Source organism: Phacochoerus africanus, chromosome 6, assembly GCF_016906955.1.
Source record: "Phacochoerus africanus isolate WHEZ1 chromosome 6, ROS_Pafr_v1, whole genome shotgun sequence".
Taxonomy (NCBI): domain Eukaryota; kingdom Metazoa; phylum Chordata; class Mammalia; order Artiodactyla; family Suidae; genus Phacochoerus; species Phacochoerus africanus.
In genome coordinates, this window is record NC_062549.1 from 100096167 (window position 1) to 100108219 (window position 12053).

Below are 12053 nucleotides of genomic sequence, written 5' to 3' on the forward strand. Positions count from 1 at the left end.
TAAAAAAAATTTTAGGGAGGGAGGAAGGTAAGTGGCAATGAAAAGACCTATAGCCAGACTGCAAAGGATATCTTGATTAGCAGACTTAACACTAATAAATCAGAAGACACAGAGCTAATGACATAGGTTCAAGTGAAAATCATGAATTAAAAGGAAACTAAATAGCAGCCTGATAATGTTTAATATTTGTGAATGACAGTCCTCTAAACACCCAAAACTTTAAGGAAACTTTCTTTTTATAAAATCCATAGACATTCTCAGCTACAATCTAGGAAATAGCTGAATTTCATTTGAATCACAAGAGGATACCCTGTATCCTCCTGGATTACTTCAGAGTGAGAGGCAGCTGTGATACCCTGTGCTTGATTCAGGGCTGAAAAGCATCTTAGGGGGAGCTGTATTGGTAACATCTAAGAGATGTTATTCAGAATGATGAAACATGGAGTATGCAGATGAGCAATAGATGGAATACATATCCATACATAGCAACTAGCCTTGGAAAGCACTGATAAGGAGGGGCATTTCTAAAAATTCACCCCAGTAAAAAATTTAAAAGAGGAAAACATATGTAACAATAGTAGAACATACTATACCGTATAGTTTATATACTACTTTAAGGAGAGACATCATGCTCCTTCACATGAAAAAGGATACACGACTGATCTGTCATCAGAAAGTGTGTGCTTTGAGCTGTTTCTCAAGGACTGGAGCTCAATTTGCTCTGGTGTATTTTCATTTTATCCAGCTACCAGGGGATGTCCAGCTGAGGTGAATGGCTGAGGGTAGCATGAAGTCTGTGGCCAGGATCATAGCATAGCTAAATGCCTTATAAGAACTAAAAACATGACAGTGGTCTTATTATCGAAGTGCCAATCAGCTAGAATCATTGGCCATATACCTAGAAAAGACACTATTCTACAAACAAAAACATTAAACTTAAATTGGGGAGTTCCCTTGTGGCTCAGTGGGTTAAGGATCTGGTGTTGTCACTGTTATGGCTCTGGTTACAGCTTTGGCACATGGTTCAATCCCTGGCCTGGGAAATTCCACATGCTGTGGGTGTGGCCAAAAAAATGGGACAAAAGTGTGTTTAATAACAGAGGTATCATAAAACAGGTAGAATGATGATTTAAAAAAAGACTTTGTACACAGGTGACAGTTACCATTTTTAGCTCAAAGTTCACAGGAATCGATACAGATAATTTTTTATAGCAGGAATCATTTCAGTTCTAAAATGAAACACTAATTAGTAGTTACTCTTCTACCTGAAGAATCAAAAGTGAGCTATGTGTTTGAAGATGTCATCAAGTATCACAGAGAGAAGAATTCGAATATTTGGTGGGGAAAAGCTGGTGAGTAGTAGCCGCTACAGAGAAGTAGAGGAGGGATTATAGAAATAATCAGTATCCATATCAATAATAACTGCCAGTCATTACTTAGGGTTTTATGCCCTTTATAAATCTGCCACATGAATATGCCAAAATATACAGCAGAGTGAGAAGAACAAAAGCAGAAACAAGTATCTAAGGTAAGGAGTTGGAATTTAAAGAACGGTAATTTATAGCAAATAAAATAGAAAGAAACATAACAAACTAGGATTTTGATACAACTCTTACATCAAATTGGATCCCCAGATAATTCACAGTGATCTCAATGCCTCTTGTGACTGGATCAGTTTTCCCAACTCGGTCAAAAACGATATTAATGGTTGCCTGTAGAGATACAGACCTTCACATTGGAGTATTTTAATCACTATTTCAAAAAAAAAGAAAGATTCAATACAATGACCAAACGTATCTTACAGGTGGATATTCCTAAAAATGCAGTTCCACTCCCAATCCAAATCATATATAAGAAATTTATTTTTGCTTTTCACATATAGGCAAACCAAAGCCCCTGTCTATCCTGTCTTTCTTTTCTGTAAATTGTAAAGGGGAATACAGCTATGACATATGCAGCTTAATTTATTAGGAGCCAGAAAAGCAACATTCTGGTAGACAAAGTCAGGGTAAAAGAATCAAGAAAGTCTAGGGTCATTCGTGTGATTATTTTCTGAAAGCTCTAAGAACAATCACTAAAACAACAAAAAGACAAGCCAACTAAGAACATCAAGTGGAATTATGAAAAACATCCAAATAATCCAAAAGAAGCCAGAAAAAAAGCAAAAAGGGGAAAAAAGAACACATGAGACAAACAAAATCAATAGCAACATAACTGTTTTAAATTCAATTCTATCAATAATTACATTAAACAGAAATGGTCTAAACCAGGGGTTGGCAAACTCTGCTACTGTCATGTGACAGTAGGTATGTGACAATATGTAGATAAGTGGGCTTAGCTGTGTTCCAATAAGACTTTTTAAATAAAAGCAGGTGGTGGCAGGATTTGGCCTATGGGCTACAGATGGCTGACTCCTGGTCCATGTATGCCAATAAAATGGCAGAGGCTGTCCAGATTAGATAAAAAACGCAAGTTGCTTCCAAGAAACCTACTTTAAATATAATAATACTAAATATATAAATATATATGGAGTTCCTGTCATGGCTCAGTGGTTAGTGAACCAAACTAGCAGCCACGAGGACACAGTTTGATCCCTGGCCTTGATCAGTGGGTTAAGGATCTGGTGTTGCCGTGAGCTGTGGTGTAGGTCGCAGACGCGGCTCAGATCCCAAGTTGCTGTGGCTATGGTGTAGGTCGGCGGCTACAGCTTCGATTAGACCCCTAGCCTGGGAACCTCCATGTGCCACAGGTGCAGCCCTAAAAAGACAAAAAGACCATAAAAACAGAACAAAAACCTAAATATATAAATATATATATTTGATACAGATGGGTTAAACGTAAAAGTATGGAAAAAGATACATTATGCTAATACTAGACAAAAGAAAGCTGGGATGTCTACATTAATATCAGAGGAAGTAGATTTCATAGCAAAAAATACTGCCAGAGATTAAAAGAGTCATTTCATAATAATAAAAGAAGCATTTCAACAGGGGGGTACATACTGATCCTGCATGTACATATGTGAAGCAAAAATTGAGAGAATTAAAAAAGAAGTAGACAAATCCATAGCAATAGGTGGATATTTCAACACCCCACTCTCAGTAATTAAGCTCAGTGGGTTAAGAACCTGACTAGTATCCATGAGGACACAGGTCTGATCCCTGGCCTTGCTCAGCAGGTTAAGGATCCGGTATTGCTGTGGCTGTAGGGTAGGATGGTGGTTATAGCTCTGGTTTGACTCCTAGCCTGGGAACTTCCATATACTGTGGGTGCAGCCCTACAAAAAGACAAAAAAAAAAATAAAGAAAACTTTAACAGTACTATCAACCAACTTGACCCAATTGACACCTACAGACCATTCTGCCCAACAAGTGCAGAATACACATTCTACTCAAGGGCACATGGAACATTAAGCATGGTTGACCATGTTCTGGGCCAGAAAACAAGACTCAATTAACTTAAAAAGATTCAAACTAGGAGTTCTTGCCGTGGTTAAACAGGTTAGGGATCCAATATTGTCTCTGAAGTGGCATGGGTTCAATCCCCAGCCTGGCATAGTGGGTTAAGGATCAGGCATTGCTGCAGCTGTGGAGTAGGTAACAGCTGTGGCTCAGATTCAGTCCCTGGCCCAGGAACTTTCATATGCTGAGGATGTGGCAAAAAAAAAAAAAAAATTCAAATCACACAAAGTATGTTTTCAGATCATATGGAATTAAATTAGAAAGCAATTAGAGTAAGATATTCAGAAGATCCCCAAGTATTTTATAACATACTTCTAAATAATCCACAACTCAAAGAATAAAAAAGTAAATTAGAAAGTATTGAGGCTCATTTGCAAGTTCAGAAAGTTGCTAGGCAGCTGAAGATGCTAACTCGCTGGGTTTCAGTAAAAACTCAGGATTTGGGGACAGTAGAAATATTTTTAGGAAAAATCTAGGTTAATAGGCATTAATCCCTTCTGCTACAATCAGTGTGACACTATTTAAGCAGTCATTCAATGCTGTCGCCAGCATCCCCACCAGCAGGCAGTGTCCAGCTGAAGGCGGGAGCTACGTTTTAGCCTGGAGGTTCTGGGGCTTAGCACAGTCTTGGATAAGATACTAAGGGAATGTACTAGAAAATGAGAAACCTGCAACACTGCCGAAGCATTTGAGTGCCTACTATGTTCCAAGCACCGAACCACACTCTACCGGAATTTATTTAATCCTCGCACAGCATAAAAGCACCTTGGAGACGGGATTAAGATGGCGGAATAGAAGGACTGGAGCTCAACTTCTCTCCTAAAAACAACAAAATTCACAACTAAAGACTGAGCAATCATCAACCGAATGGACCAGAAACCTTAAAAAAGATATCCTACTCCAGAAGAAAAAGAGGAGGCCACATCAAGAGGCAGGAGGGGCGATTTTGCGATATGAACAACCCCATACTTCCTGGGTGGGAAGCCCCACAGACTGGAAACTAACTGGTTCACAGAGACTCACCTACAGGAGTGAGAATTCTGAGCCACACATCAAACTCTCACGTGTGGGGATCTGGCACAGGGAGAAAGAGCCCCTGGAGCATCTGGCATTGAAGGCCAGTGGGGCTTGTGCGCAGGAGCTCCACGGGACTGGGAGAAACGGAGACCCCATTTTTAAAAGGTGCACACAGACTTTCATGTGCACTAGGTCCCAGCGCAAAGCAAAGCCTCCATGGGAATCTGAGTCAAACCTGACTGCAGTTCTTGGAGGACATCCTGGGAAAACAGGGGTGAACATGGCTTGTTGTGAGGGAAGGACATTGAAAGCAAAGCTCTGGGGAATATTCAGCAGCAGTGCCTTTCTCTGGAGGTGGCCATTTTGGGAAAACCTGGCCCCCCCAACAGCCAGCTGCTGAGAAGCCCCAGGGCAAACAACAACAAGCCTGTTTACTGAGGTGGGGTCACAGTCCCGCCCCTCAGTAAACTGGCTACCTAAAGACCCCTCAGGCATACAGCTGCCTCTAATCCCATCCAGAGACTAAGCCCCACCTACCAGAGGGATAGGAATCAGCTCCACCTACCAGTGGGCAGGCATCAGCCCCTCCCATGAGGAAGCCTATACCAAGCCCCAATACTGACTTCAGCCACAGGGGGGCAGATATCAGAAGTAAGAGAGGCCACAACTCTATTATCTGTAAGAAGGTCACCACACCAAAAACCTATAAAAATGAAAAGACAGAGAACTATAACTCAGATCAGGGAGAAAGGAAAAACCCCAGAAAAACAGCTTAGTGAGGAGGAGATTCTTAACCTCCAGGAAAAAGACTTTAGACTATTGGTGCTGAAGATGATGCAAGACATTGGAAATAAATATCTGGAGGCAAAGACGGATAACTTCCAGGAAACACTGAGCAAAGAGATACGAGGTATAAAACTTCAACAAGAAGAGATGCAAAATACAATACCTGAAATAAAAAATTCACTAGAAGCAGCCAACAGCAGAATACAGGAGGCAGAAGAACGAATAAGCAAGGTGGAGGACAGATTAATGGAAATTACGGATGCAGAACAGAAAAGAGAAAAAAAACTGAAAACAAATGAAGAGAGTCTCAGAGAACTCTGGGACAACGTTAAACACACCAACATCCGCACAATAGGGGTGCCAGAAGGAGAAGAGAGAGAGAGAGAAGGAGACAGAAAAAAATATTCCAAGAGATACTAGCTGAAAACTTCCCTATCATGGGGAAGGAATCACTCACTCAAATCCAGGAAGCACAACGAGTACCATATAAAATAAACCCAAGGAGGAACACCCTGAGACACATATTAATCAAACTGACCAACATTAAAGACAAAGAGAAAATCTTTTTTTTTTTTGTCTTTTTGCCATTTCTTTTTTGTCGTTGTTGTTGTTGTTGTTGCTATTTCTTGGGCCGCACCCGCAGCATATGGAGGTTCCCAGGCTAGGGGTTGAATCGGAGCTGTAGCCACCGGCCTACACCAGAGCCACAGCAACGCGGGATCCGAGCTGCGTCTGCAACCTACACCACAGCTCACGGCAATGCTGGATCGTTAACCCACTGAGCAAGGGCAGGGACCGAACCCACAACCTCATGGTTCCTAGTCGGATTCGTTAACCACTGCGCCACAATGGGAACTCCCCAAAGAGAAAATCTTGAATGCAGCTAGGGAAAAGAAACAAATCACATACAAGGGAACCCTGATAAGGCTATCAGCAGATTTTTCAACAGAAACTCTGCAGGCCAGAAGGGAGTGGCATGATATACTTCATGTGATGAAAGGAAAAAACCTCCAACCAAGATTACTCTACCCACCAGGGCTCTCATTCAGATTTGAAGGAGAAATCAAAACCTTCACAGATAAGCAAAAGCTGAGAGAATTCAGCAACACTAAACTAGCCTTACAACAAATACGAAAGGAACTTCTCTAGGCAGAAAAGAACAAGAGAAAAAGGAAAGGAAAAAGAGCAGCAAAAACATATCCAAAGCAATGAATAAAATGGCAATAACAACATACATATCAATAATTACCTTAAATGTTAATGGACTAAACGCCCCAATCAAAAGACATAGACTGGCTGAAAGGATACGAAAACAAGACCCATATATATGCTGTCTCCAAGAGACCCACAAAAATTGAAAGTGCGAGGATGGAAAAAAATATTTCACGCAAACGGGGATGAAAAGAAAGCTGGAGTGGCAATACTCATATCAGACAAAATAGACTTTAAAATGAAGAATATTTTAAGGGACAAAGAAGGACATTACATAATGATCAAAGGACCAATCCAAGAAGATGATATAACAATTTTAAATATCTACACACCCAACACAGGTTCACCACAATATATAAGGCAACTGCTAACGACCTTAAAAGGACAATTTGACAATAACACAATAATAGTGGGGGACTTTAACACCTCACTTACAGCAATGGACAGATTAACCAGACAGAAAATCAATAAGGAAACACAGGCCCCGAATGACGCACTAAACCCGATGGACTTAATAGATATTTATAGCACATTCTATCCAAAAGCAACAGAATACACATTCTTCTCAAGTGCACATGGAACATTTTCTAAGAGTGATCACATCCTGGGCTACAAATCCAACCTCGGTAACTTTAAGAAAAGTGAAATCTTATCAAGCATCTTTTCCAACCACAATGCCATACGACTGGAAATCAACAAGAAGAAAACTGCAAAAAACACAAACACGTGGAGACTAAACAACATGCTACTAAACAACCAATGGATCACTGAAGAAATCAAAGAGGAAATTAAAAAATACCTGGCAGCAAATGACAACGAAGATACGACACTCCAAAACCTATGGGATGCAGCAAAGGCTGTTCTAAGAGGAAAGTTTATAGCAATACAAGCCCACCTCAGGAAACAAGAACAAGCTCAAATCAACAAGCTAACTTTATATCTAAAGCAGCTCGAGAGAGAAGAACAGACAGGACCTAAAGTTAGTAGAAGGAAAGAAATCCTAAAGATCAGAGCAGAAATCAATGAAATAGAAACAAAGAAAACCACAGAAAAGATCAATGAAATGAAAAGCTGGTGCTTTGAAAAGATCAACAAAATTGATAAACCCCTAGCCAGACTTAGCAAGCAACAAAAAGAGAGGACTCAAATCAATAAAATTAGAAATGAAAAAGGAGAAGTAACAATGGACATCACAGAAATACAAAGGATCATAAATGACTATGATATGCAACTATACGCCAATAAAATGGAAAACCTAGAAGAAGTGGACAAATTCTTAGAAAAGTACAATCTTCCAAGACTAAACCAAGATGAATTAGAAAAGATGAATGGACCAATCACAAGAACTGAAACTGAAACTGTGATTAAAAAACTTCCAACAAACAAAAGTCCAGAACCAGATGGGCTTCACAGGCGAATTCTATCAAACATTTAGAGAAGAGCTAACACCTCTCCTTCTGAAACTATTTCAAAAAATTGCAGAGGAAGGGATACTCCCAAATTCATTCTATGAGGCCATCATCACCCTGGTACCAAAACCAGAGAAAGATACCACAAAAAAAGAAAACTACAGGCCAATTTCACTGATGAACATCGATGCAAAAATCCTCAACAAAATACTAGCAAACCGCATCCAACAATACATTAAAAGGATTGTACATCATGATCAAGTGGGATTTATCCCAGGGATGCAAGGGTTCTTCAATATCCGCAAATCCATCAGTGTGATACACCACATTAACAAAATGAAGAATAAAAACCACATGATCCTCTCAATAGATGCAGAAAAAGCCTTGGACAAAATCCAACACCCATTTCTGATAAAAACCCTTCAGAAAGTGGGCATAACAGAAACCTACCTCAACATGATAAAGGCCATATATGACAAATCCACAGTGAACATCATTCTCAATGGTGAAAAGCTGAAAGAATTCCTGCTGAGATCAGGAACAAGACAAGGATGTCTGCTTTCACCACTACTCTTCAACATAGTTCTGGAAGTCCTAGCCACAGCAATCAGAGAAGTAAAAGACATAAAAGGAATCCAAATTGGAAAGGAAGAAGTAAAACTATCACTATTTGCAGATGACATGATACTATACCTAAAGAATCGTAAAGACGCTACCAGAAAACTGCTAGAGCTCATCCACGAATGTGGCAAAGTTGCAGGATACAAAATCAATATACAGAAATTGATGGCATTTCTATACACTAACAATGAAAGAGCAGAAAAGGAAATTAGGGAAGCAATCTCGTTTACCACCGCATCCAAAAGAATAAAATACCTAGGAGTAAACCTACCTAAAGAGACAAAAGACCTGTACTCTGAAAACTATAAGACCCTGAGGAAAGAAATCAAAGATGACACAAATAGATGGAAAGATATTCCACGCTCGTGGATTGGAAGAGTTAATATTATCAAAATGACTATACTACACAAGGCAATCTACAGATTCAATGCAATCCCTACCAAATTACCAAGGACATTTTTCACAGAACTCGAACAAAATATTTTCAAGTTTGTTTGGAAGCACAATAGACCCAGAATAGCCAAAGACATCCTGAAAAAGAAAAATGGAACTGGAGGAATCAGACTATACTACAAAGCAACAGTTGTCAAAACTGCATGGTACTGGCACAAAGACAGAAATATAGATCAGTGGAACAGGATAGAAAGCCCAGAATTAAACCCACGCACCTGCAGCCACCTCATCTATGACAAAGGAGGCAAGGATATACGATGGAGAAAGGAAAGCTTGTTCAATAAGTGGTGCTGGGAAAACTGGACAGCCACATGGAAAAGAAGGAAATTAGAACACTCCCTAACACCATACACAAAAATCAACTCCAAATGGACGAAAGACCTAGATATAAGACCAGACACTATCAAACTCTTAGAGGAAAACATAGGCCAAACTCTCTCTGACATAAATGACAGCAACATCTTCTCAGATCCCCCTCTTAGAATATTGACAACAAAAACAAAAACAAACAAATGGGACCTAATCAAACTTCAAAGTTTCTGCACAGCAAAGGAAACCCTAAACAACACAAAAAGACAACCCACAGAATGGGAGAAAATCTCTGCAAGTGAATCAACTGAGAAGGGATTGATCTCCAAAATTTATCAACACCTTCTGCAGCTCCATACCAAAAAAAACAAACAACCCCATCCAAAAATGGGCAGAAGATCTAAACAGACAGTTCTCCAAAGAAGACATACAGATGGCCGAGAAACACATGAAAAGATGTTCAACATCACTCAGTATTAGAGAGATGCAAATCAAAACCACGATGAAGTGCCACCTTACACCAGCCAGAAGGGCCATCATCCAAAAGTCTACAAACAATAAGTGCTGGAGAGGGTGTGGAGAAAAAGGAACCCTAGTACACTGTTGGTGGGATTGTAAATTGGTGCAACCACTGTGGAAAGCAGTATGGAGATTCCTCAGAAAACTAAACATAGAACTACCATTTGATCCAGCAATCCCACTCCTGGGCATCTACCCAGAGAAAACCATGACTTGCAAAGACACATGTACTCCAATGCTCATTGTAGCACTATTTACAATAGCCAAGACGTGGAAACAACCTAAATGTCCATCGACAGAGGAGTGGATCCAGAAGATGTGGTACATATACACAATGGAGTATTACTCAGCCATTAAAAAGAACGAAATACCAGCATTCTTAGCAACATGGACGGACCTAGAAACTATCATGCTACGTGAAGTTAGCCAGACAACGAAACACTAACATCAAATGCTTTCACTGACATGTGGAATCTGAAAAAAGGACAGACTGAACTTCTTTGCAGAACAGATGCTGACTCACAAACATTGAAAAACTATGGTCTCCAGAAGAGACAGTTTGGGGGGTGGGGGGATGTGCCTGGCTGTGGGATGGAAATCCTGTGAAATCAGATTGTTATGATCATTATATACAACTACAGATGTGATAAATTCATTTGAGTAATAAAAAAACAAAAACAAAAACCGTAATAGGTAATCAAGACACAAAGTCTTACTTAATCTGATAAGGAGTCATTCCCAGAAGACATGAAAAATAAAATTTAATCGATTAAAAAAAGTATTGAAAATAAATGAAAACAATGTACCTCCTAGAAAAAAGACAATAAAGACACAAATAAACTAGTGGGACCTAATTAAATTCAAGAGCTTCTGCACAGCAAAGGAAACTATTAAAAAACTGAAAAGATAACCCATAGAATGGGAGAAAATTTTTGCAAATGACTCAACTGACAAATGTTTAATCTCCAAAATATGCAAATAGTTCATTCAACTCAACAACAGCAAAGCAAACAACCCAACTGAAAAATGGGCAGAAGCCCTAAACAGAAATTTCCCCAAAGAAGACATACAGATGGCCAGCGGGCACATGACAAAATGCTCAACATCACTAATTTTTAGAGAAATGCAAATCAAAACTACAATGAGGTACTACCTCACACCAGTTAGAGTGGCCATCATTAACAAGTCAGCAAATAACAAATGCTGGAGAGGATGTGGAGAAAAGGGAACTCTTCTACATTGTTGGTAGGAATGTAAACTGATACAAATGCTCTGGAAAACAGTATGGAAATACCTCAGGAAACTAAATATTGAACTACCATATGACCCAGCAATCCCACTCCTGGGCTATATCCAGACAAAACTTTCATAGAAAAAGATACATGCACCAGTATGTTCATTATAGCACTATTCACAATAGCCAAGATATGAAAACAACCAGACTTGTGGTTGCCAAGGGGCAGTGGGATGGATGGGGAGTTTGGGCTTGGTAGATGTAAACTATTATATTTAGAATGGATAACCAATAATGTTTACTGCAGGAATGTAAAGTCAGTTTAATATTTAAAAATTAATGTAATTAACTACTTAGCAGACTAAAAAAGAAAAACCATATGATCATCTCAATAGGGGCAGAAAAAGCATTTGACAAAATCTAACAGGCTTTCATGATTAAAAACACTCAACAAACTATGAACAAAAGGAAATTCCTCAACCTGATAAAGGCATTCAGGAAAAAACAACAGCTAACGCCATATTTAAATGTGTAAGACTGGATGCTTTCCCCCTAAGATCAGGAACAAGATCAGGATGATGGCTCTATTTAACTCTGTACTGAAGGTTTTGGTCAGCACAGTAAGGCTAGAGAAGGAGAAGAACAAAGGTGGAATGGAATAGAATGGGAAGGGTAAGGGAAAGGAAGGTAAGGAAAGGAAAAAGGAAAAGAAAAGAAAGGAGGAGAAGAAATAAAAGGCATCTGGATTGGAAGAAGCAAAACAGTATTTGCAGACATCAGATTGTCTACATAGAAAAATCCTATAGAATTTATAAGAAGTTCCTAGAACATTTATTAAAAGGTGTTTAGCAAAGTTGTAGAATGTAAGATCAATATATATGCATCTATTATATATCCATATACTAGCAACACTCAGAAATTGAAATTATAAAACATCTTCATTTGTAATAGAATCGAAATATATTAAATACTTCAGAGATAAATCTGACAAAAGATGTGGAAAAACCTGTACATTAAAAATTATAAAACACT

At 39.1% G+C, this 12053-nt stretch overlaps 1 protein-coding gene across 2 annotated transcripts in view; it reads right to left on the reverse strand.

Moving 5' to 3' along the window:
- LOC125129754 (Golgi pH regulator) overlaps positions 1-12053 on the reverse strand; it is a 55088-nt gene that overhangs the window by 2255 nt on the left and 40780 nt on the right. For both annotated transcript variants that reach the window (XM_047784833.1, XM_047784834.1), the window contains one exon: positions 1617-1712. In XM_047784833.1, the coding sequence (XP_047640789.1) occupies positions 1617-1712 (96 nt within the window). The remainder of the gene's footprint in view (positions 1-1616; positions 1713-12053) is intronic.